This window comes from Mustelus asterias, chromosome 3 (assembly GCF_964213995.1).
Source record: "Mustelus asterias chromosome 3, sMusAst1.hap1.1, whole genome shotgun sequence".
In the NCBI taxonomy this organism is placed as follows: domain Eukaryota; kingdom Metazoa; phylum Chordata; class Chondrichthyes; order Carcharhiniformes; family Triakidae; genus Mustelus; species Mustelus asterias.
The window spans coordinates 158818521-158845473 of NC_135803.1; the positions used below are offsets into that span (position 1 = coordinate 158818521).

Sequence of the window (26953 nt, forward strand, 5' to 3'; positions counted from 1 at the left end):
TGAGAGGTCCAGTTAGATACAAATCAGCTGGTGATGATGATACAGGAATCACGATTAGATACTGTAAACTTGGTCATTTATGGTGTGGCAACAGATAATATGCTGATGAAAGTACTAGATTTTTGTGAAAGAAAAGAACTGGTTTACTAATGCCCAAATCTGATTCCAGCCCCAGACACGGGTTACATCATCAGGCTCTCAGGAGGGACCATACACCAGCTCATGATCATTTTGTTAAAGATTGCAATAAATTAATTGGAAAGCAATTGTAGAATCAATGTGTTCAGTTTGTACTTCTGTGAATGAATGTGGGTCAGTATAGTTGACCTAAAAACAGCTGAGAGAATTGTTCAATTATATAGTTGCAAACAGTGTCAGAAAAGAAGATTTTAAAGGGTGGAGGGAATGAGGGGAGAGTGGGATTAGACTCGGTGGGATGTTAAAGGGTGCAGGGAGTGAGGAGGAGAGTGGGATTAGACTGGGTGGGATATTAAAGGGTGCGGGGAGTGAGGGGGAGAGTGGGATTAGACTGGGTGGGATATTAAAGGGTGCGGGGAGTGAGGGGGAGAGTGGGATTAGACTGGGTGGGATGTTAAAGGGTGCAGGGAGTGAGGAGGAGAGTGGGATTACCTTGGGTGGGATATTAAAGGGTGCAGGGAGTGAGGGGAAGAGTGGGATTACCCTGGGTGGGATATTAAAGGGTGCAGGGAGTGAGGGGGAGAGTGGGATTACCCTGGGTGGGATATTAAAGGGTGCAGGGAGTGAGGGGGAGAGTGGGATTAGACTGGGTGGGATATTTAGGGGTGTGGGAAGTGAGGGGGAGAATGGGATTAGACTGGAAATGGAAAGATTAAGCTTTAAGAATTTGGTCTTTTTTTCCCTTCTCATTGATTTTCTGATCCATTTTGTGATCCAAGGTGTTCTTTGTGGAGTCGGTGTGTGAAGACCCGGAGGTTATTGAGACGAACATTGTGGTAGGTTAAAGATTGATAACTCTGACATTTTTCTGATGCACTGGTTTGGACGGTAATGATTAATTTGTAATTCAGCTGGAATTGGATTGGTTCCCAGCCGTGTTAATGCTGTTTTTGACATCTGTATTGTCCTTCACCTGAGCGCTCAGCAAGTCTGTCTGAGATTGAGTCGGTGCCGGAGAAAATCAGTGCAGGAAAATCACTCTTTCTGTTGTTTCAATTGTCTGTTTAAGGATGTTAAAAATTCACTGTGTCAAAAGCAGAGATTTACCAGTTTCTATGGCAACGTGAATGCTTAGCATTTACATGTGCAAAGTATAAAGTCCTGTTTGGCTGTGATGTAACACTGGATTTTCAGAGTTCTCATTTATTTTTCTGTTACTGTGAATATTGTTGGTTTCCTCGGTCTAAAGCACGTTGCTAACAGCTACATTTCACTCCATTTAGCAAGTCAAACTGGGCAGCCCAGACTACAGCGACTGTAACAATGACGAAGCAATATCCGACTTCCTAAAAAGGATAGAGTGTTACCAAAACACGTACGAGTCTTTGGATGAAGTGTCAGATAGGTACGTTAGCCTTCCTTCTTGTATGTTACCAACAGACAATACAAAGGCATTATCAGCCAGTGAGTCTGAGCACACTCTGCACTCCGCACGCCCTTTAATATCCCACCCAGTCTAATTCTACTCTCACCCTCACTCCTGCACCCTTTAATATCCCACCCAGTCTAATCCCACTCTCCCCCTCACTCCCTGCACCCTTTAATATCCCACCCAGTCTAATTCCACACTCCCCCTCACTCTCTGCACCCTTTAATATCCCACCCAGTCTAATCCCACTCTCCCCCTCACTCCCTGCACCCTTTAATATCCCACCCAGTCTAATCCCACTCTCCCCCTCACTCCCTGCACCCTTTAATATCCCACCCAGTCTAATCCCACTCTCCCCCTCACTCCCAGCACCCTTTAATATCCCACCCAGTCTAATTCCACGCTCCCCCTCACTCCGCACGCCCTTTAATATCCCTCACTCCCCGCACCCTTTAATATCCCTTTAATATGACAAGAGATTCTAGCAGATGATCAAAAACTTGATCAACGAAATTGGATTTTGAGAGATTGGGCTCCTCTGCAGGATTTGAAGTTTTCCCCTACATACCCAAGTTTAGGCGGTTAATGTACATCGAAAAGAGCAGTGATCATAACGCCAACGCCTGGGAACATTTTCATCCCATCTGAAAAACAAAACAAACTGCTCACTATTATTGTCAGCTTTCTGTCCTGAAGCCAGTTTGATATCTCTTTCTCCCCCCCCCCCCCCCCCCCCCCCCACCTCCCCGACATGGCTCGCTGGCATTAGGGCCCTCTCAATGATCCCCTGCCTGACCCCCAGAAGCCCCCTCGGCCCGATCTAGAACCCTGATATACATAGAACAGTACAGCACAGAACAGGCCCTTCGGCCCACGACGTTGTGCCGAGCTTTATCTGAAACCAAGATCAAGCTATCCCACTCCCTATCATCCTGGTGTGCTCCATGTGCCTATCCAATAACCGCTTAAATGTTCCTAAAGTGCCTGACTCCACTATCACTGCAGGCAGTCCATTCCACACCCCAACCACTCTCTGCGTAAAGAACCTACGTCTGATATCCTTCCTATATCTCCCACCACGAACCCTATAGTTATGCCCCCTTGTAATAGCTCCATCCACCCACCGAAATAGTCTTTGAACGTTCACTCTATCTATCCCCTTCATCATTTTATAAACCTCTATTAAGTCTCCCCTCAGCCTCCTCCGCTCCAGAGAGAACAGCCCTAGCTCCCTCAACCTTTCCTCATAAGACCTACCCTCCAAACCAGGCAGCATCCTGGTAAATCTCCTCTGCACTCTTTCCAGCGCTTCCACATTCTTCTTATAGTGAGGTGACCAGAACTGCACACAATATTCCAAATGTGGTCTCACCAAGGTCCCGTACAGTTGCAGCATAACCCCACGGCTCTTAAACTCCAACCCCCTGTTAATAAAAGCTAACACACTATAGGCCTTCTTCACAGCTCTATCCACTTGAGTGGCAACCTTTAGAGATCTGTGGATATGGACCCCAAGTTCTCTCTGTTCCTCCACAGTCTTCAGAACCCTACCTTTGACCCTGTAATCCACATTTAAATTAGTCCTACCAAAATGAATCACCTCACATTTATCAGGGTTAAACTCCATTTGCCATTTTTCAGCCCAGCTTTGCATCCCATCAATGTCTCTTTGCAGCCTACAACAGCCCTCCACCTCATCCACTACTCCACCAATCTTGGTGTCATCAGCAAATTTACTGATCCACCCTTCAGCCCCCTCCTCTAAGTCATTAATAAAAATCACAAAGAGCAGAGGACCAAGCACTGATCCCTGTGGCACTCCGCTAGCAACCTGCCTCCAATCCGAAAATTTTCCATCCACCACCACCCTCTGTCTTCGATCAGACAGCCAGTTACCTATCCAATCGGCCAACTTTCCCTCTATCCCACACCTCCTCACTTTCATCATAAGCCGACCATGGGGGACCTTATCAAACGCCTTACTAAAATCCATGTATATGACATCAACTGCCCTACCTTCATCAACACACTTAGTTACCTCCTCAAAAAATTCAATCAAATTTGTGAGGCACGACTTGCCCTTCACGAATCCGTGCTGACTATCCCGGATTAATCCGCATCTTTCTAAATGGTCGTAAATCCCATCCCTAAGGACCTTTTCCATCAATTTACCAACCACCGAAGTAAGACTAACCGGTCTATAATTACCAGGGTCATTTCTATTCCCTTTCTTAAACAGAGGAACAACATTCGCCATTCTCCAGTCCTCTGGCACTATCCCCGTGGACAGCGAGGACCCAAAGATCAAAGCCAAAGGCTCTGCAATCTCATCCCTTGCCTCCCAAAGAATCCTAGGTTATATTTCATCAGGCCCAGGGGACTTATCGACCTTCAGTTTATTCAAAACTGCCAGGACATCCTCCCTCCGAACATCTATTTCCTCCAGCCTATTGGCCTGTAACACCTTCTCTGCCTCAAAAACATGGCCCCTCTCCTTGCTGAACACTGAAGAAAAGTATTCATTCATCACCTCGCCTATCTCTACTGACTCCATACACAAGTTCCCACTACTGTCCTTGACCGGCCCTAACCTCACCCTGGTCATTCTTTTATTCCTCACATAAGAGTAAAAAGCCTTGGGGTTTTCCTTGATCCGACCCGCCAAGGACTTCTCATGTCCCCTCCTAGCTCTCCTAAACCCCTTTTTCAGCTCATCCCTTGCTAACTTGTAACCCTCAATTGAGCCATCTGAACTTTGTTTCCTCATCCCTACATAAGCTTCCCTCTTCCTTTTCACAAGACATTACTCCTCTTTCGTGAACCATGGTTCCCTCACTTGGCCATTTCCTCCCTGCCTGACAGGGACATACCTATCAAGGACACCCAGTATTTATTCCTTGAAAAAGTTCCACTTTTCATTAGTGCCTTTCTCTGACAGTTTCTGTTCCCAACTTATGCCCCCTAATTCTTGCCTAATCGCATCATAATTACCTCTCCCCCAATTGTAAACCTTGCCTTGCCGTACGGCCCTATCCCTCTCCATTGCAATAACAAAAGACACCGAATTGTGGTCACTATACCAAGAACAGTACAGCACAGGAACAGGCCCTTCGGCCCACCAAGTCTGTGCTGACACAGATGCCTCTCATCTAATATTTTCTTGCCTCTATATGGTCCATATTCCTCTATTTCCTGCCTATTCATGTATCTATCCAGATGCCTCTTGAACGTTGTTATAGAATCTGCTTCCACCACGTCCTCCGACAGTGCGTTCCAGACATTCACCACCCTCTGTGAAAAACTTGCCCCTTACATCTCTTTTAAACTTTCCCCCTCTCACTCTCAACCTATGCCCCCAAGTAATTGACCCTTCGACTCTGGCAAAAAGACTCTGACTATCCACTCTATCCAAGCCTGTCATAATCTTGTAAACCTCTATCAGGTTCCCCCCTCATTCTCTGACGCTCCAATGAAAACAATCCAAATTTGTTCAATCTTTCTTCATGATCAATATCCTCCAAACCAGGCAACATCCTGGTAAATCTCTTCTGCACCCTTTCCAAAGCATCAACATCCTGCTGGTAGTGTGACGATCAGAATTGTACAAAATGCTTCAAATACAGCCTAACCAAAATCTTAGCTGCAACATGATTTTCCAATTCCTATACTCAACACCCCAATCAGTAAAGGCCAGCATGCCATCTGCCTTCTTGACCATCTTGTCCAGCTGAGTTGCCATCTTCAGGGAACTGTGGATCTGCACGCCTAGATCCCTCTGTATGCTGATATTTTTAAAACCTCTACCATTTACTGTATGCTTTCCTTCTGCAGTAGACCTTCCAAATTGCATCACCTCACATATTTGTCCGGGTTAAATTCCATATGCCAGCTTTCGGCCCAGGACTCCAGCCGATTTATATCCTGCTGTATCCTCTGACAATCCTCCTCACTATCCGCTACTCCCCAATTTTTGTATCATTTGCAAATTTACTAATCAGACCACCTACATTTTTCTCTAAATCATTTATTTACATATACAACAGAGGCCCAGCACTGATCTTTCTGGAACACCGTTTGTCACAGAGCTCCAGTTAGAAAAGTACCCTTCCACTGCTACTCTCTGCTTTCTATGCCCAAGCCAGTTTTGTATCCATCTTACCAGCTCACCTCGGATCCCATATGACTTCACCTTCTGTATCAGCCTGGCATGAGGAACCTTATCGAAGGCTTTACTGAAGTCCATGTTTACAACACCCACTGCCCTGCCCTGGTCAATTTTTATTGTCACTTCCTCAAAGAACTCAATCAAGTTTGTGAGACACGACCTCCCCTTCACAAAACATGCTACCTTTTCGTTAATGAGCCTATTCTCTTCCAGATGTCAGTATATCCTGTCCCTAAGAATCTTCTCCAATAATTTCCCCACCATTGATGTAAGACTCACAGGCCTGTAATTTCCCAGATTGTCTCTTCTATCCTCCTTAAACAGAGGAACAATGTTAGCTACTCTCCAATCCTCTGGTACCTCGCCAGCGGCTAAAGAGGATACAAAGATTTTGGCTATGGCCTCAGCAATTTCTTCCCTCGCCTCTCTCCGTATTCTGGGATAGAATATCTGGCCCTGAGGACTTGTCCACCTTAATGTTTTTCAAAACCACCAATACCTCCCTTTTTATCTCAACCTGTCCTAGAATGTCAACATCCTCCTTTCTACACTCACCATCCACCACGTCCTTTTCCTTTGTGAATACTGATGCAAAGTACTTGTTAAGGACCTTATCTGGCTCCACACACACATTCCCTCCACTGTCCTTGAGTGGACCCACCTTTTCCTGAGCTCCACTCTTCTTCCTCATATATGGGAGGGTTTCCTGACACACTGTGGATAGGCCAACAAGAGGTGGGGCCACATTGGATTTGGTACTGGGAAATGAACCGGGCCAAGTGTTAGATTTGGTTGTGGGAGAGCACTTTGGAGATAGCGACCACAATTCGGTGTCTTTCGTTATTGCAATGGAGGGGATAGGGCCGTACGGCAGGGCAAGGTTTATAATTGGGGGAGGGGTAATTATGATGCGATTAGGCAAGAATTAGGGAGCATAAGATGGGAACAGAAACTGTCAGGGAAAGGCACAAATAAAAAGTGGAGCTTGTTCAAGGAACAAATACTGCGTGTCCTTGATAGGTATGTCCCTGTCAGGCAGGGAGGAAATGGCCGAGTGAGGGAACCATGGTTCACAAAAGAGGTTGAAGGAAGCGTATGTAAGGATGAGAAAACAAGGTTCAGTTGGGTCCATTGAGGGTTACAAGTTAGCAAGGAATGAGCTGAAAAAAGGGCTTAAGAGAGCTAGGAGGGGGCATGAGAAGTCCTTGGCGGGTCAGATCAAGGAAAACCCCAAGGCTTTTTACTCTTATGTGAGGAATAAAAGAATGACCAGGGTGAGGTTAGGGCCAGTCAAGGACAGTAGTGGGAACTTGTGCATGGAGTCAGAAGAGATGGGAGAGGCGATGAATGAATACTTTTCTTCAGTGTTGACCAAGGAGAGGGGCCATGTTTTTGAGGATGAGAGTGTGATACAGGCTGATAGGCTGGAGGAGGCAGATGTTCTGAGGGAAGATGTATTAGCAATTTTGAAAAACCTGAAGGTCGATAAGTCCCCTGGGCCAGATGAGATGTATCCTAGGACTCTTTGGGAGGCAAGGGATGAGATTGCAGAGCCTTTGGCTTTGATCTTTGGGTCCTCACTGTCCACGGGGATAGTGCCAGAGGACTGGAGAGTGGCGAATGTTGTTCCTCTGTTCAAGAAAGGAAATAGGAGTGACCCTGGCAATTATAGGCCGGTTAGTCTTACTTCAGTGGTTGGCAAGTTAATGGAAAAGGTCCTGAGGGATAGGATTTACGACCATTTAGAAAGATGCAGCTTAATCCGGGATAGTCAACATGGATTCGTGAAGGATAGGTCTTGCCTCACAAATTTGATTGAATTTTTTGAGGAGGTAACTAAGTGTGTCGATGAAGGTAGAGCAGTTGATGTCATATACATGGATTTTAGTAAGGTGTTTGATAAGGTCCCCCATGGTCGGCTCATGAAGAAAGTAAGGAGGTGTGGGATTGAGGGAAATTTGGCCGATTGGAAAAGTAACTAGCTATCTCATAGAAGACAGAGGGTGGTGGAGGATGGAAAAGTTTCAGACTGGAGACCAGTTACCAGCGGTGTACCACCAGGATCAGTGCCGGGTCCTCTGCTATTTGTGATTTTTATAAATGACTTGGAGGAGGGGGCTGAAGGGTGGATCAGTAAATTTGCAGATGACACCAAGATTGGTGGAGTAGTGGATGAGGTGGAGGGCTGTTGTAGGCTGCAAAGAGACATTGATGGGATGCAGAGCTTGGCCTAAAAATGGCAGATGGAGTTTAACCCTGATAAGTGCGAGGTGATTCATTTTGGTAGGACAAATTTGAATGCGGATTACAGGGTCAAAGGTAGGGTTCTGAGGAATGTGGAGGAACAGAGAGATCTTGGGGTTCATATTCACAGATCTCTGAAGGTTGCCACTCAAGTGAATAGAGCCGTGAAGAAGGCCTATAGTGTGTTAGTGTTTATTAACAGGGGGATTGAGTTTAAGAGCCGTGGGGTTATGCTGCAACTCTACAGGACCTTGGTGAGACCACATTTGGAATATTGTGTGCAGTTCTGGTCACCTCACTATAAGAAGGATGTGGAAGCACTGAAAAGAGTGCAAAGGAGATTTACCAGGATGCTGCCTGGTTTGGAGGGTAGGTCTTATGAGGAAAGGTTGAGGGAGCTAGGGCTTTTCTCTTTAGAGCGGAGGAGGTTGAGAGGCGACTTAATAGAGGTTTATAAGATGATGAGGGGGATAGATAGAATGGACGTTCAGAGACTATTTCCTCGGGTGGATGTAGCTGTTACGAGGGAGCATAACTATAAGGTTCGTGGTGGAAGATATAGGAGGGATGTCCGAGGTGGGTTCTTTATTCAGAGAGTGGTTAGGGTGTGGAATGGACTGCCTGCAGTGATAGTGGAGTCAGACACTTTAGGAACATTTAAGCGGTTATTGGATAGGCACATGAAGCACACCAGGATGATAGGGAGTGGGATAGCTTGATCTTGGTTTCGGAAAAGGTTCGGCACAACATCGTGGGCCGAAGGGCCTGTTCTGTGTTGTACTGTTCTATGGTCTCCCACTGAGACATCAATCACATGTCCAGGCTCATTTCCCAGAACCAGGTCTAAGATGGCCCCTTCCTGAGCTGGAGAATTTACATATTGCCTCAACAAGTACTTTTGGACACACTGAACAAACTCTGCCCTGTCCAAGCCCCTGGCACTAAAGGAATCCCAGTCTATGTTGGGGAAGTTAGAATCTCCCATCACAACAACCCTGTTGTTTTTACATCTTCCCGTAATCTGCTGACATCTCAGTTCCTCCACTTCACGCTGTTTGAGTGTGAGCATGTGTTTTTATTTATTTTGAATATTTCTTTTCCTCAAAGGGATTTGTCTTTTGGGAGGTCTGTAGTACAACCCCCAACAGTGTGATTGTACTGCTCCTGTTCCTGAGTTCTACCCATATGGCCTCACTGCATGACCCCACTAAGGTGTCCTCCCTTTGTATAGCTGTGATATTCTCCCTAAGCAGTAAAGCAACAACCCCATATCTTTTGTCACCCTCTCTATCTCGCCCTTCAGGACCTGACATGATCCATCCCTCCATAGCTGCCCCCTTCATAGCTCCCACTAAGGCCCCATCCTTTTGGCACTGCCCCTGGCACATTAGTGGTGCCCAACTGCTGGTGTGCCAGGTGGGCCCCACCAGGTGGGCACTGTCCAAAGGGCACTACCCAGCCTTGCCTCTGACCACCCAGCAGCTTCAGTGACCTCTGAGGCTCCTGGTGTAACCATCGCACCAGGTCTCTGCTAGTGGAGACCAGTCATGATTCTTGCTGTTACAGAACTGTGCCCAAAGGTTGGAGAATTCCGTGTGCTGGATTTGAACGGGCTATGCATATTTAAACGCTACCTTAAATATGCTAATCTTGGGCACAATTCAGTTCCCACCATTAGGAAGTGACCGAGAGACTCGCAAACTGGTTTCGTGCTGAGTGCGAAAGGGAATTTCCGGCCTGTATGTTACAGGACTAATGGCGATGTACTTGCGGTGCGGTCAGAGAATCTGTCGCTGTTTGAGTGTGAGCATGTGTTGCTTTTATTTATTTTGAATATTTCTTTTCCTCAAAGGGATTTGTCTTTTATTAAAATCATGGACGTTGGGCGGCGATATCTTGTCAATCATGTACTAGATCATATTCAAAGCAAAATTGTTTACTACCTCATGAACATCCATATAACTCCACGCTCCATCTACCTCTGTCGCCATGGCGAGAGTGAACTGAACCTGAAGGGCAGGATAGGTGGTGATTCGGGTCTTTCTCATCGAGGCAAACAGGTGAGTTCACAATTGCTACCGAACACTAGAGTGGGCTGTTCAAAATGTCCAGAGCAGAACCCGACCAATCCCTTGGCTGATCCTTCTGGATCATATTGCCGAACAAGATTTAATGAATCTCTATGACATTGCTGATTGAATGAAGAACTTGCTGCAGGTTTTGAGTCTGAGTCGGGTGTGATTCCAGCAGCCTGACGGAGAATGCTGAGTAATGGATGCTGATGGAAGCGGCAGGTTGTTGTTTAATCATTGAAAGCGAATCCACCTTTGCAGCAGTGGTTCCGGTTATCTGTACGGGTTGTGGTGACACATAGTTTGCTGACACAATTTCAGATTGAACACGAGGTGGGGAGGTATCAGTCCTGAATCATCTTCCAGCTGTACATTAATGTGTCCTCTTCTGCTGGAGGTGGTGCTGCTGTTGATTTTGGGGCTTTGTGCCCTTGTTTTGGAAGTGGTATTTTGAAGGAAGAGTGCATTGGGTGAACTGAAATCTTTGTTTATCTTTGTCAGTTTGTGTCAAAGGCATTGCCTTCTCACTGGGGCTGGCTCTGCAAATGCCCACCATTTACCTGTGATTCCTCAGTGAGTGTTGGGCAGGGTGAGGGAATTGCACAGCCCCATTCCTGTCCTCAACATCATTGCTGGACCAGAATTAAACAGGAACCCTGGCTGATTGCTGTTTTCCACTTCTCACCTCGAAGCCAAGGGACCTCCCTTCTTCACTCTGACAGCTTGTGGTCAAAGCAAGGCCATTCCTAATCCGTGTGGTTTGGAACCGTTCGGAGATCGCCCAGTGTTATTTCAGAGATAATCACCAGCTGGAAAGATCTCCATGTTGTCTCTTGGGAAAATGCACCAAATTAAGCAGGGTGACCAACTCTAGTTGTTGCAAGGTGTTAGGTATAGTTCAGTAGGTCTTATTCATAATCTTAATTGGGTTAATTGTACGTATTTATTAACCACAAGAACGATGTACATGTCAAGGCTCAAGCTTGCTTCTGCGCACCCTAGTTGTTCACCATGTGTTCTCTTAGATCACTGTGGGCAGCACTGTACCCAGTCCTGTGTTAACCATTTATGTACAGTAAATGGAGTCCAACGCCGGCATCTCCACATCATAACCATTTATGTGCCATATTCTTACTCCACACCCCCCCCCCCCCCCACTCTACAAAGCCTTTATCCAACATATATTTACAAGTTATTCCAGTTTGCTCCATGTAGTTAGAAAACATGGATAGTCAGAAGCTTTTTCCCCAGAGTGGAAGAGTCAATTACCAGGGTGCATAGGTTTAAGGTGCGAGGGGCACGGCTTTAAAGGAGATGTACGAGACAGATTTTTTTACAGAGAGGGTGGTGGGTGCCTGGAGCTCACTGCCGGGGGAGGTAGTGGAAATACGATAGTGACTTTTAAGAGGCGTCTGGACAAATACATGAATAGGATGGGAATGGAGGGGTATGGTCCCCGGAAGGTTCGGGGGTTTTAGTTCAGTCAGGCAGCATGGTCAGTGCAGGCTTGGAGGGCCGAAGGGCCTGTTCCTGTGCTGTAATTTTCTTTGTTCTAGTTACATCAATACTACCATCCCGTCTGTTCATAAGTTCTGGAAGTCTTCTAAGCCTTCCATATCTTGTTCTCACCACGGTTGGAGGAGTTGGTTCTGTCACTTCAGGTAAACTTTCTTGAGTTGGAGGAAGTTTTGGCACCTCAATTTCTCTCCAGTGTAACATTGGGTGGGACCCTTCAAGGGATAAGGAGGAGACTCTACCCATTCCTCCTCAAGTGCCAAACAGGTATAGAACATAGAACAGCACAGAACAGGCCCTTCGGCCCACGATGTTGTGCCGAGCTTTATCTGAAACCAAGATCAAGTTATCCCACTCCCTATCATCCTGGTGTGCTCCATGTGCCTATCCAATAACCGCTTAAATGTTCCTAAAGTGTCTGAATGGCCCTCGTGCCGCATCCTAGTAAATCTTTTCTGCACTCTTTCTAGTTTAATAATATCCTTTTTCTATATATTTAAAAAAGCTTTTGCTATCTGTTTTTATATTACTTGCTAGTTTATCCTCACAGTTTATCTGCCCCCTCTTTATTATTTTTTTGTTCATCTTTTGGTTTTAAAACTTTCCCAATCCTCTGACTGGACACTAATGTTTGTCACATTATAGGGGCAATTTTCCCAAAACATTTCTCCACCCATGTCTCCAACCGGTCTATATCTTGCTGTATCATCTGACAATCCTCTTCACTATCCGCAACTCCACCAATTTTTGTGATGTCTGCGAACTTACTAATCAGAGCAGCTATATTTTTCTCCAAATCATTTATATATACTACCAACAACAAAGGTCCCAGAACTGATCCCTGTGGAACACCGCTAGTCACAACCTTCCATTCAGAAAAGCACCCCTCTACTGCTACCCTCTGTCTTCTATGGCCAAGCCGGTTCTGTATTCACCTTGCCAGCTCTCCTCTGTTCCCGTGTGACTTCACCTTTCGTACCAGTCTACCATGAGGTACCTTGTCAAAGGCTTTACTGAAGTCCATGTAGACAACATCCACTGCCTTTCCCTCATCAATCATCTTCGTCACTTCCTCGAAAAACTCGATCAAGTTAGTGAGACACGACTTCCCCTTCACAAAACCATGCTGTCTATCACTAATAAATCCACTTGTTTCCTAATGTGAGTTAATCCCGTCCCTAAGAATCTTTTCCAATAATTTCCCTACCACTCACCGGCCTATAATTTCCTGGATTATTCCTGCTGCTGTTCTTAAACAAAGAAACAAAGGCTATCCTTCTGTCCTCTGGAACTTCACCTGTAACCAATGAGGATGCAAAGATTTCTGTCAAGGCCCCAGCAATTTCCGCCCTTGCCTCCCTCAGTATTCTGGGGTAGATCCCATCAGGCCCTGGGGACTTATCTACTTTAATGCTTTTTAAGACTCCCAATACATGCTGGTTAGGTGCATTAGCTGTGCTAAATTCCCCCTCAGTGTACCTGAACAGGCGCCGGAGTGTGGTGACTCGGGGATTTTCACAGTAACTTCATTGGCAGGTAGGATAGCTGAGGAACAGTGGAGGATTTTTAAGGAGATCCTTTTCAGTTCTCAGCAAAAATATATTCCAGCAAAAAACAAGGATTGTAAGAAAAGGGAGAACCAGCCGTGGATAACGAAGGAAATAAAGGAGAGTATTAAAATAAAAACAGCTGCGTACAGAGTGGCCAAAAATAGTGGAGAAACAAGTGATTGGGAAAAATTTAAGAAACAACAAAGAGAGACTAAGAAAGCGATAAAGAAAGGAAGGATAGACTATGAAGCTAGGCTAGCAATTAATATAAAAAATGATAGTAAAAGTTTTTATAAATATATAAAAAGGAATAGAGTGGCTAGAGTGAATGTTGGACCCTTGGAGGACGAGAGGGGGGAGTTAATAGTGGGAAATGAGGATATGGCTGAGTCTTTAAATAAGTTTTTTGTGTCGGTCTTCACGGTGGAGGACACAAATAGTTTGCCAAATATTAACGATAGAGGGTTGGCAGCAGGAGAAATACTTAATACAATTAATGTTACCAGAGAGGCAGTGCTGGGTAGACTAATGGGGCTGAAGGTGGACAAGTCCCCGGGTCCGGATGGAATGCATCCCAGGGTATTGAAAGAAATGTCAGAGGTAATAGTGGATGCGTTAGTGATTATTTATCAAAACTCGTTGCATTCTGGGGTAGTGCCGGTTGATTGGAAAACGGCTAATGTTACGCCGCTGTTTAAAAAAGGAAGGAGACAAAAGGCGGGTAACTATAGGCCGGTCAGCTTAACGTCTGTAGTAGGGAAAATGCTGGAATCCATTATTAAAGAGGAGATAGCAGGGCATCTGGATAGAAATGGTTCGATCAATCAGACGCAGCATGGATTCATGAGGGGAAAGTTGTGCTTGACGAACATGTTGGATTTTTATGAAGATGTGACTAGGGCGGTTGATGGAGGAGAACCGGTGGATGCGGTGTTTTTGGATTTCCAAAAGGCGTTTGATAAGGTGCCCCATAAAAGGCTGCTGAAGAAGATTAGGGCACACGGAGTTGGGGGTAGTGTGTTAAAGTGGATTGGGGACTGGCTATCCGACAGGAAGCAAAGAGTCGGAATAAATGGGTGTTTTTCCGGTTGGAGGAAGGTAACTAGTGGCGTGCCGCAGGGATCGGTACTCGGGCCGCAACTATTTACCATTTATATAGATGATCTGGAGGAGGGGACGGAGTGTAGGGTAACGAAGTTTGCAGACGACACAAAGATAAGTGGAAAAGTGAATCGTGTGGAGGACGGAGAAGATCTGCAGAGAGATTTGGACAGGCTGAGTGAGTGGGCGAGGATATGGCAAATGGAGTATAATGTTGAGAAATGCGAGGTTATACACTTTGGAGGAAATAATAACAAATGGGATTACTATCTCAATGGAAACAAATTAAAACATGCTACCGTGCAAAGGGACCTGGGGGTCCTTGTGCATGAGACGCAAAAGCCCAGTCTGCAGGTACAACAGGTGATCAAGAAGGCAAATGGGATGTTGGCCTATATTGCGAAGGGGATAGAATATAAAAGCAGGGATGTCTTGATGCACCTGTACAGGGCATTGGTGAGGCCGCAGCTGGAATACTGTGTGCAGTATTGGTCCCCTTATATGAGGAAGGATATATTGGCATTGGAGGGAGTGCAGAGAAGGTTCACCAGGTTGATACCGGAGATGAGGGGTTTGGATTATGAGGAGAGGCTGAGGAGATTGGGTTTGTACTCGTTGGAGTTTAGAAGGATGAGGGGGGATCTTATGGAGACTTATAAGATAATGCGGGGGCTGGATAGGGTGGAGGCGGAGAGATTCTTTCCAGTTAGTAAGGAAGTTAAAACTAGAGGACACAGTCTCAAAATAAAGGGGGGTCGGTTTAAGACAGAGTTGAGGAGGAACTTCTTCTCCCAGAGGGTGGTGAATCTCTGGAATTCTCTGCCCACTGAGGTGGTGGAGGCTACCTCGCTGAATATGTTTAAAGCGCGGATGGATGGATTCCTGATCGGTAAGGGAATTAAGGGTTATGGGGATCAGGCGGGTAAGTGGTACTGATCCACGTCAGATCAGCCATGATCTTATTGAATGGCGGGGCAGGCTCGAGGGGCTAGATGGCCTACTCCTGCTCCTATTTCTTATGTTCTTATGTTCTTATTGTGGTGTTAATGTAAGCCTACTTGTGACACAAATAAATAAACTTAAACTTAAAAACTTTAATATCCTGGGATGCAACCCATCAGGTCCAGGGGATTTATCAGCCTTTAACCCCATTAGTTTCCCTAGTACTTATTCTCTAGGGATAGTTATTGTATTTATTTCCTCCTCCCTTCTGAACCCCCCATAGAAGATAGAACATAGAACAGTACAGCACGGAACAGGCCCTTCGGCCCACGATGTTGTGCCGAGCTTTATCTGAAACCAAGATCAAGCTATCCCACTCCCTGTCATCCTGGTGTGCTCCATGTGCCTATCCAATAACCGCTTAAATGTTCCTAAAGTGTCTGACTCCACTATCACTGCAGGCAGTCCATTCCACACCCCAACCACTCTCTGCGTAAAGAACCTACCTCTGATATCCTTCCTATATCTCCCACCATGAACCCTATAGTTATGCCCCCTTGTAATAGCTCCATCCACCCGAGGAAATAGTCTTTGAACGTTCACTCTATCTATCCCCTTCATCATTTTATAAACCTCTATTAAGTCTCCCCTCAGCCTCCTCCGCTCCAGAGAGAACAGCCCTAGCTCCCTCAACCTTTCCTCATAAGACCGACACTCCAAACCAGGCAGCATCCTGGTAAATCTCCTCTGCACTCTTTCCAGCGCTTCCACATCCTTCTTATAGTGAGGTGATCAGAACTGCACACAATATTCCAAATGTGGTCTCACCAAGGTCCTGTACAGTTGCAGCATAATCCCACGGCTCTTAAACTCCAACCTCCTGTTAATAAAAGCTTGATTGTTTAGTATTTTTAGAATGTTAATAGTGTTTTCCACCATGAAAACTGATGCAAAGTATTTATTTAACCCCTCTGCCATTTCCTGGTTCCCCATTATTATTTCCCCAATCTCATTCTCAAAGGGGCCTGTGTTCACTTTGGTCTCTCTTCTTTTTTATTTAGAGTCATAGAGATTTACAGCATGGAAACAGGCCCTTCGGCCCAACTTGTCCATGCCACCCTTTTTGTTAAACCCCTAAACTAATCCCAATTGTCCCCATATCCCTCTATACCCATAGAACCCCAACAGTACAGAAAGAGGCCATTTGGCCCATCGAGTCTGCACTGACAACAATCCCAGGCCCTATCCCCATATCCCTACATATTTACCTGCTAATCCCTCTAACCCTCATTTACCTGCTAATCCTTCTAATCTACACATCCTGGGACACTAAGGGGCAATTTAGCTTGGCCAATCAACCTAACCCACACATCTTTGGACTGTGGGAGGAAACCAGAGCACCTGGAGGAAACGCATGCAGACACGGGGAGAATGTGCAAACTCCGCACAGACAGTGACCCGAGCCGGGAATCGAACCCAGGTCCCTGGAGCTGTGAAGCAGCAGTGCTAACCACTGTGCTACCGTGCCGCCCATGTAACTGTCTAAATGCTTTTTAAAAGACAAAATTGTACCTGCCTCGACTACTACCTCTGGGAGCTTGTTCCAGACACTCACCACCCTCTGTGAAAGAATTGCCCCTCTGGACACTTTTGAATCTCTCCCCTCTCACCTTAAACCGATGCCCTCTAGTTTTAGACTCCCCTACCTTTGGGAAAAGATATTGACTATCTAGCTGATCTGTGCCCCTCATTATTTTATAGACCTCTATAAGATCACCCCTCAGCCTCCTACGCTCCAGAGAAAAAAGTCCCAGTCTATCCAGCCTCTCCTTATAACTCAATCCATCAAGTCCCGGTAGCATCCCAGTAAATCTTTTCTGCACTCTTTCTAGTTTAATAATATCCTTTTTCTATATATTTAAAGAAGCTTTTATGTCTGTTTTTATATTACTTGCTAGTTTATCCTCACAGTTTATCTGCCCCCTCTTTATTTTTTTGTTCATCTTTTGGTTTTAGAACAAAGAACAATACAGCACAGGAACAGGCCCTTCGGCCCTCCAAGCCCGCGCTGCTCCCTGGTCCAAACTAGACCATTCTTTTGTAACTTTCCCAATCCTCTGACTGGACACTAATGTTTGTCACATTATAGGGGCAATTTTCCCAAAAAATTCTAAGTGCCGAATTCACGTGAAAACTTGAGTAACACCCGCTGGTTTTTTTTTAGCTTGATTTCCAAAATGAATCTTCCACACTCTGACCACTGCAGAGTGCCCTAGTGTGATTCACTCTGAAAATCAGGGGGCCGTGCTTGTTCCTGCTATCTAGGCCATGAATAATCCCAAATTTATCTGGAACATTGGATTTCTGATCCATGGTTAAAATTTTTAAATTGCAGGTGCAGCTTTAAGAGGTTTCCGAATTTCCAAGAAGTTGCCGCCATACACTTCTGTAAGAAGGATTTTCCTGCGCTTGACAGTTTTGTCAGGCTCTCGCAGTAATAGAACATAGAACAGTACAGCACAGAACAGACCCTTCGGCCCACGATGTTGTGCCGAGCTTTATCTGAAACCAAGATCAAACTATCCCACTCCCTATCATCCTGATGTGCTCCATGTGCCTATCCAATAACCGCTTAAATGTTCCTAAAGTGTCCGACTCCACTATCATTGCAGGCAGTCCATTCCACACCCCAACCACTCTCTGCGTAAAGAACCTACCTCTGATATCCTTCCTGTATCTCCCACCACGAACCCTATAGTTATGCCACCTTGTAATAGCTCCATCCACCCGAGGAAATAGTCTTTGAACGTTCACTCTATCTATCCCCTTCATCATTTTATAAACCTCTATTAAGTCTCCCCTCAGCCTCCTCCGCTCCAGAGAGAACAGCCCTAGCTCCCTCAACCTTTCCTCATATGACCTACCCTCCAAACCAGGCAGCATCCTGGTAAATCTCCTCTGCACTCTTTCCAGCGCTTCCACATCCTTCTTATAGTGAGGTGACCAGAACTGCACACAATATTCCAAATGTGGTCTCACCAAGGTCCTGTACAGTTGCAGCATAACCCCATGGCTCTTAAACTCCAACCCCCTGTTAATAAAAGCTAACACACTATAGGCCTTCTTCACAGCTCTATCCACTTGAGTGGCAACCTTTAGAGATCTGTGGATATGGACCCCAAGATCTCTCTGTTCCTCCACAGTCTTCAGAACCCTACCTTTGACCCTGTAATCCACATTTAAATTAGTCCTATCAAAATGAATCACCTCACATTTATCAGGGTTAAACTCCATTTGCCATTTTTCAGCCCAGCTTTGCATCCTATCTATGTCTCTTTGCAGCCTACAACAGCCCTCCACCTCATCCACTACTCCACCAATCTTGGTGTCATCAGCAAATTTACTGATCCACCCTTCAGCCCCCTTCTCTAAGTCATTAATAAAAATCACAAAGAGCAGAGGACCAAGCACTGATCCCTGTGGCACTCCGCTTGCAACCTGCCTCCAATCCGAAAATCTTCCATCCACCACCACCCTCTGTCTTCGATCAGATAGCCAGTTACCTATCCAATCAGCCAACTTTCCCTCTATCCCACACCTCCTTACTTTCATCATAAGCCGACCATGGGGGACCTTATCAAACGCCTTACTAAAATCCATGTATATGACATCAGCTGCCCTACCTTCATCAACACACTTAGTTACCTCCTCAAAAAATTCAATCAAATTTGTGAGGCACGACTTGCCCTTCACGAATCCGTGCTGACTATCCCGGATTAATCCGCATCTTTCTAAATGGTCGTAAATCCCATCCCTAAGGACCTTTTCCATCAATTTACCAACCACCGAAGTAAGACTAACCGGTCTATAATTACCAGGGTCATTTCTATTCCCTTTCTTAAACAGAAGAACAACATTCGCCACTCTCCAGTCCTCTGGCACCATCCCCGTGGGGGGATGGTGAGGACCCAAAGATCAAAGCCAAAGGCTCTGCAATCTCATCCCTTGCCTCCCAAAGAACCCTAGGTTATATTTCATCAGGCCCAGGGGACTTATCGACCTTCAGTTTATTCAAAACTGCCAGTACATCCTCCCTCCGAACATCTATTTCCTCCAGCCTATTAACCTGTAACACCTTCTCTTCCTCAAAAACATGGCCCCTCTCCTTGGTGAACACTGAAGAAAAGTATTCATTCATCACCTCGCCTATCTCTACTGACTCCATACACAAGTTCCCACTACTGTCCTTGACCGGCCCTAACCTCACCCTGGTCATTCTTTTATTCCTCACATAAGAGTAAAAAGCCTTGGGGCTTTCCTTGATCCGACCTGCCAAGGACTTCTCATGTCCCCTCCTAGCTCTCCTAAGCCCCTTTTTCAGCTCATTCCTTACTAACTTGTAATGACAATCACAATTTCAGCAATTACATTTTTTTCGGCAATGGCTAACTGGATCACCTGGCTGGAGTCTTTCTCGATTTAACACCAATGTTCTCTGGTCTTGGAAGTGTTGAATCTTGGGATTTTTAACACTAGCAACTCAGCTGCAATTAATTTTAAATGTTTTTCTTTGCTCAGAGTGAACTGGGTTGCTGCGTGTTCAGGAATCAAGTTCCTCAGACTGCAATTTTAATAGCAATTGTTTTTAGGACTTATGTTGTCCAAATGCTTAGCTTGGTCCGCTGATTCTGCACGCTCAGGATATTGAAGCTGGGCTTTCACAGGATTCACTGGCATCTTCTGCTGCAGTGAGGAATTTAATTTCTACCTTCAGCTTCCAGGCCTTTCTTTGGGACTTTTCTCTGTAGTTTCCTTCTGTGCCTTTGCTTCTTGAGCATTTCTTCAGGTCAGAATACTTCTTTGATTTTTTTTTCCTTCATTTTCCAGGATTTAAATTTTTTTCTATAGTTTTTGTGAGGGTTTGAATTGTTCTATTTGCTGCCAACATGTTGTAAAGTGCTGGGTGTAGTTCGGTAGGTCTTATTAATGTATCCGTAATCTTAAGTAGTTTTTCAGTAAGTATTTATTAACTGCTAGAAACTATCTACATCGGTACAGTAAAGGTCCAAGCTAGGAATTGTCTCCATGCTTGTTTCTACACACGGCTCTGTCTAGCATTACACTGACCCCTAGGGGCTGGTCATGTGCTCTCTTACATCACTGTGTGGGTGTACTGTACACAGTCCCTTGTTGCCCCTTTATGTGTCAGGCTCTTATACTACACTTCTGAAATAAAATAAGGAATATTTTGACCGAGTAAGTAGGGGTAGAGAGTGATTCGTCCTGGTGATCATCACCCCTCACCACATCTCTCCCCAATGACATGCTTACAAAAAGAAGAGGCAAAGATAAGGAAACTCCCAGACTCGGTCTCCTACAGACTATACTAGCACAGGGTGATTGGCCAATCACTCCCACCCTTGCTGTCAACATCCCCCCCCCCCCCCCCCCTCCACCCAGTGATGTCCCTGCGTCTGGGCCTTTTGGTGATCTTTAGTGTTGGTCGGACAGGTACAGCCCCAGCAGCAACCATTACTACCCCGGTGCTTGTATAGTCTGTAGGAGACCGAGTCTGGGAGTTTCCTTATCTTTGCCTCTTTTTGTAATCGGGGCAGAGGTGAATAGGTATGGGAACCCCACTTGCCACTAAACCCACCACCGGGAGAGCATTAAGTACCACCCACCATTAGAAATGTTTGACTTGATTTATTGTCATGTGCTTTGATATATAGTGAAGAGTAATTGCTTCTTGCACGCCTCACAGGCAAAGCATATTGTTCATAGAGTACATAGGGGAGAAGGAAAGGAGAGAGTGCAGAATGTAGTGTTACAATCATAGCTAGGGTGTAGAGAAAGATCAGCTTAATGCAAGGTCGGCCCATTCAAATGTCTGATGGCAGCAGGGACAGGACTACTGACTAATGTTGTTTATTGATGGACTGAGTCTGTGGAGATATTCTTGTAATTGGCAAAACTTTGTCTCATTAAAATGCTGCCACAAATGCAGACTGCGTGTAGTTTGGTAGATTTGTCTAAAGCTTTTGGGTGGTTATGGATCCTTCAAGAGAAACTAGTTCCTCTTCTTGTATCACTCATGGCATCTGGACCTGAATATTCTGTCCAAAGTCTGGGTACCTTGCTGACTGGAAGTGTGATGCAGCAGTATTGGCTGGACTTGTGACCTGCTGACTGGAGTCCCAAGAGTTCATACATGTCACAATGAAAATTGTTAAACCTCTGATGGAAATATACACCTGAAATTTACACACATTAACATGTCTTGTTCCTCTTTGCTGTTTTTGCTAGTTTGCCAATTCGTTAGGAGAGTTCATCCAAGAGCAGAACATCAGGGACCTGAAGGTCTGGACGAGTCAGATGAAAAGGACAATCCAGACTGCTGAGGCCCTGAAGGTGCCTTACGAGCAGTGGAAAATATTGAATGAAATCGATGCGGTGAGTTCACAGTCAGTTACCCTTCGTTGGAGTCCAGCTCTTTCAACATTGTAGTAACTCCTCTTGTGTAATTGGAGAAAAGACTAGAACATAGAACAGTACAGCACAGAACAGGCCCTTCGGCCCACGATGTTGTGCCGAGCTTTATCTGAAACCAAGATCAAGCTATCCCACTCCCTATCATCCTGGTGTGCTCCATGTGCCTATCCAATAACCGCTTGCATGTTCCTAAAGTGTCTGACTCCACTGTCACTGCAGGCAGTCCATTCCACACCCCAACCACTCTCTGCATAAAGAACCTACCTCTGATATCCTTCCTGTATCTCCCACCACGAACCCTATAGTTATGCCCCCTTGTAATAGCTCCATCCACCCGAGGAAATAGTCTTTGAACGTTCACTCTATCTATCCCCTTCATCATTTTATAAACCTCTATTAAGTCTCCCCTCAGCCTTCTCCGCTCCAGAGAGAACAGCCCTAGCTCCCTCAACCTTTCCTCATAAGACCAACCCTCCAAACCAGGCAGCATCCTGGTAAATCTCCTCTGCACTCTTTCCAGCGCTTCCACATCCTTCTTATAGTGAGGTGACCAGAACTGCACACAATATTCCAAATGTGGTCTCACCAATGTCCTGTACAGTTGCAGTATAACTCCACGGCTCTTAAACTCCAACTCCCTGTTAATAAAAGCTAACACACTATAGGCCTTCTTCACAGATCTATCCACTTGAGTGGTAACCTTTAGAGATCTGTGGATATGGACCCCAAGATCTCTCTGTTCCTCCACAGTCTTCAGAACCCTACCTTTGACCCTAGGGGATCAGTTCAATTTGAAGCAATGTGGATAAAGTTGATATTCATGCCTGGAAATGGAACAGACTCAGAATAAAAACATTTATTTTTATGTGTGACGGGTGAAGGACCAAGCCTTCTCGGCAGTTTTTGGCTTAAAGAAATCAAGTTGAATTGGCCTTAGATTTTTCAAGTGCAGGAAGGGAGACTGCCCAAAATGATAAGAAAATACCAGAGCCTCTTCTCTGATGAATTAGGCAAAATCAAAGGGCTACAAAGGGATCCAGAGGTGACCCCCAATTCTTTAGGGCAAGACTGGCACCATATACCTCACAAAAAACAATGGATACTGAGTTAAACAGGTTGAAAGAACTAGGCATTATCCAGCCAATTCAGTTCTTGAATGGGCAACACCTACAGTCCCTGCATTGAAACCGGACAAGACCATCCATATTTACAGTGATTATAAGCTAACCAGGCTGCCAAGCTGAATAAATATCCAATCCTGAGAATTGAAGACCTGAACGCAAAGTTGACAGGGGGTCAACTTTGCACAAAGCTGGATGTGAGTCATGCGTACCAGCAACTTGAATTAGATCACATTTGAATGAAATATGTCATGATAAATGAACACAAAGGCCTGTTCCAGTACATGTGCCTGTCCTTTGGCGTGTCTTCGGCATGGACAATATTCCAAAGGACAATGGGGGGGTCTGCTCCGGGTGCTACCTTGATGATGAACATCTAACTGGACTGACAAAGGCTGAGTACCTAGCAAACTTAGAAGCGATGTTAAAGAGATTTCAGGAGGCTGGAGTTTGTCTCAAGAAGGAGAAGTCGATCTTTCAAGCCACTGCGGTGACCTGGCGTCAAGAAATTCCACCGGTGCTTACGTGGTAGACATGTTATTTCTGGCCACAAACCACTCTTGGGTTTGTTCAAAGAGAATGAGGTTATCCTGCCGATCGCTTCGGCCAGAATTCAACGATGGGTGTTAGCTCTGTCTGCCTGTGACTATCCTTTCAAACACCGACCTGGAACACACACAGCGAATGCTCTTAGCCGCCTACACTTACAAGAAATTATCACGTACTCCAGTGCCACAAGAAATCATCATGACATTAAATTTTGTCGACACACTGTCTCAGCAAAGCGGATCAGGAACTGAACCAATCGAGATCCACTTCTGTCTAAAGTGAGACACAAAATACTTATCGGAGGGGTAAATGAGCCAGTTTCTGTGGAAATGGAACCATTCTTTACCCACAAGAATGAATTGAGTTGTCATACTCTGGGAAGCAAGAATAGTCGTTCCTGTACCAGGCAGAGAGCTGCTCCTAACTGAATTACTTATCCTCGCATCTCTCCAGTGAGGATGCTTGCCAGGAGCTGTGTGGCGGCCTGGTTATTGACGCTGATATTCGGAAGCGAGTCAAGCACTGTCAACAGTGCCAACTGCAGCAAAGCTTGCCTGTTACACCCCACTGCCCCCTGGGAATGTCCTGGCCACAGTAAGAAGTTTAACAACACCAGATTAAAGTCCATTACCCCAGTCCAATACCCCAGCATCTCCATGTCCTGGCCGGCCATGGGTACGGATCCATATCAGTCATGTTAGAACATAGAACATAGAACATTACAGCGCAGTACAGGCCCTTTGGCCCTCGATGTTGCGCCGACCAGTGGTACCAATCTAAAGCCCCTCTAATCTACACTATTCCAATATCATCCATGTGTTTATCCAATGACCATTTGAATGCTCTTAATGTTGACGAGTCCACTACTGCTGCAGGCAGGGCATTCCACGCCCTTACTACTCTCTGAGTAAAGAACCTACCTCTAACATCTGTCCTATATCTCTCACCCCTCAATTTAAAGCTATGTCCCCTCGTGCTAGCCAACACCATCCGAGGAAAAAGGCTCTCACTATCCACCCTATCTAATCCTCTGATCATCTTGTATGCCTCTATTAAGTCACCTCTTAACCTTCTCTCTAACGAAAACAACCTCAAGCCCCTCAGCCTTTCCTCATACGATTTTCCCACCATACCAGGCAACATCCTGGTAAATCTCCTCTGCACCCTTTCCAACACTTCCACATCTTTCCTATAATACGGCGACCAGAACTGTACGCAATGCTCCAAATGCGGCCGCACCAGAGTTTTGTACAGTTGCAGCATGACCTCCTGGCTCCGAAACTCAATCCCTCTACCAATAAAAGCTAACACACCGTACGCCTTCTTAACAACCCTATCAACCTGGGTGCCAACTTTCAGGGATCTATGCACATGAACACCCAGATCGCTCTGTTCATCCACACTACCAAGTATCTTACCATTAGCCCAGTACTCTGTATTCCTGTTACTCCTTCCAAAGTGAATCACCTCACACTTTTCCGCATTAAACTCCATTTGCCACCTCTCAGCCCAGCTCTGCAGCTTATCTATGTCCCTCTGTAACCTGCCACTTCCCTCTGCACTGTCTACAACTCCACCGACTTTAGTGTCATCCGCAAATTTACTAATCCATCCTTCCTTGTTGGTTTATTCTTGGGCACAATGTTTTTGCCCATGATTTATGCACACTTTAAATGGATGGACATTTTTGAGGTGAAGTCGCCTACATCACATGCTACCATTGAAAAATTATATCAATGTTTTTCAACTCACAGATGACCTTTAGTCATGGTTTCAGTCATGGCACCGTCATTACAAGTGCTGAATTTCAAAACTTCACCACTTTCAACGGTACTAAACTCATTTGAACTGTGCTTTAGCACCCAGCATCAAACGGCCTAACCAAGAGGGTCACCCAAACTTTCAAGTTTGGCCTCAAGAAACTGTCAGGAGGAACCTCGGAGGCCAAAATCTCTCGATTCCTCCTCAGCTATCGTACCACTGCACCAGCGGAACTGCTAATGAGACATCATCTCAGAACGGAACTGAGCCTCGTGTTTCCAGGAAGGGTATAAGCCAGCCAAAGTAATCCGAAAGCTTTGAATGGTCATCCAGATTCGAAACGTTGGCTCTATTCTCTCTCCACAAATGCTGTCAGAGCTGTTGAGATTTTCCAGCATTTTCTGTTTTTATAATCCGAAATCAAGCCATGATTCACACAGTACAACACGATCATTTATGGTAAATGAAACCATATATGTGAGAAACTTTGGTAGTGGATCAAGTTTGATCCTGGAATTATTGTCTCTGAGACCGGATCCCTTTCATACCAAGTAGCCGTGGAGGGACAAATCGTTCATAAACACATGGACCAGTTGAGGAGAGAGAGAGACATTCCAGTCAGTGTTGCCATCAAGAAATGCTTTCAAACCTGTAAACACTGAGGTTGTAGACATAACTGATGTCTCCATGGGAAAAGATAACAATGAACTACCTGTGCCAGAAGAGGTATTCGTTATTGCAGTTCCTGTTAACATTGATCCTGTGAAACCATTTCAGACAACAAATTTATGCTGCAGTACAAGGAACAGAAAATCCTCTTAAAGACTCCAACTCATACACATAATGTTTCGTTCGTATTTAGGACTGAGTAAATTAGTTATTGAAGATTGTATGAAGGACTTAAAGGGGAGGGATGTGGTGATTGTCCCTTTAAGGGAGACACAGCAGAGTAAGGGTCACATGGCCTGGGTGCCCAATTGGGACTCAATGGTGAGAGAGCTCCTCGGGAAACAGACATTCTGGGAGCTAGCTGCAGACATGAGGCTGCTGTACAATTCTTATTAATAAACACCTTTTTCTCTTCTCTAATGAAGACTATGAAAGTGCATCTTTACAGGTTTGTTAGAGCATTAGATGTGACTGGAATTCGCAGAGATTTAGAAGGTGGATTGTCCCTGAGACTGAGGGAGTGGGAGAGTTTGTGAACGATTATAGCCTCAATTTAAATCTCCTGATTTGATAAATGTTTTTCAGGGTGTCTGTGAAGAGATGACCTATGAGGAGATTCAGAAGAATTACCCGGCAGAATTTGCACTAAGAGATCAGGACAAATACAGATATCGTTATCCGAAAGGAGAGGTGGGTAATGGAATGTTGCTGCATCCTGTAATTGTCAAAACTCCGAGCAGTTTACATTCTGGCTTTGTCCATCACTTAATGTCTTCTGTAGTTTTATGTCAGAGCATTTCACAATAAACAGGGGTTCTGGGAACACCCCGTAACTGTGAGAATTCTGTGAGCACCAACTGCAGTCTGGTATCTTGGTTGTGAATAGTTCTAGCTCCAGCTCTAGCTCCTGTTTGGGATACTACCTAAGTACTCACTCTGCCTGTTTAACACTTGATGTGGAGACGCCGACGTTGGACTGGGGTAAGCACAATTGGTGAGTCATCAGGTGAGTACTCGCCTGATGAAGGAGCTTGAGACTCCGAAAGCTAGTGCTGCCAAATAAACCTGTTGGACTTTAACCTGGTGTTGTGACACTTCTTAGTGTGGTTTAACACTTAACATTGAATACTAGTAGAGTTATTGACTGTAATCTTGCATGGCACAATGTAGTTATACATCCAGTTTTCACTGGGGTTATTGAATAA

At 45.3% G+C, this 26953-nt stretch overlaps 1 protein-coding gene across 34 annotated transcripts in view; it reads left to right on the forward strand.

Moving 5' to 3' along the window:
* The window catches only part of LOC144491780 (6-phosphofructo-2-kinase/fructose-2,6-bisphosphatase 4), a 275487-nt gene that overhangs the window by 151193 nt on the left and 97341 nt on the right, over window positions 1–26953 (forward strand). For all 34 annotated transcript variants that reach the window (XM_078210073.1, XM_078210066.1, XM_078210050.1 and 31 more), the window contains 5 exons: window positions 918–974; window positions 1422–1543; window positions 9829–10036; window positions 21463–21609; window positions 26334–26438. In XM_078210073.1, the coding sequence (XP_078066199.1) occupies window positions 918–974; window positions 1422–1543; window positions 9829–10036; window positions 21463–21609; window positions 26334–26438 (639 nt within the window). The remainder of the gene's footprint in view (window positions 1–917; window positions 975–1421; window positions 1544–9828; window positions 10037–21462; window positions 21610–26333; window positions 26439–26953) is intronic.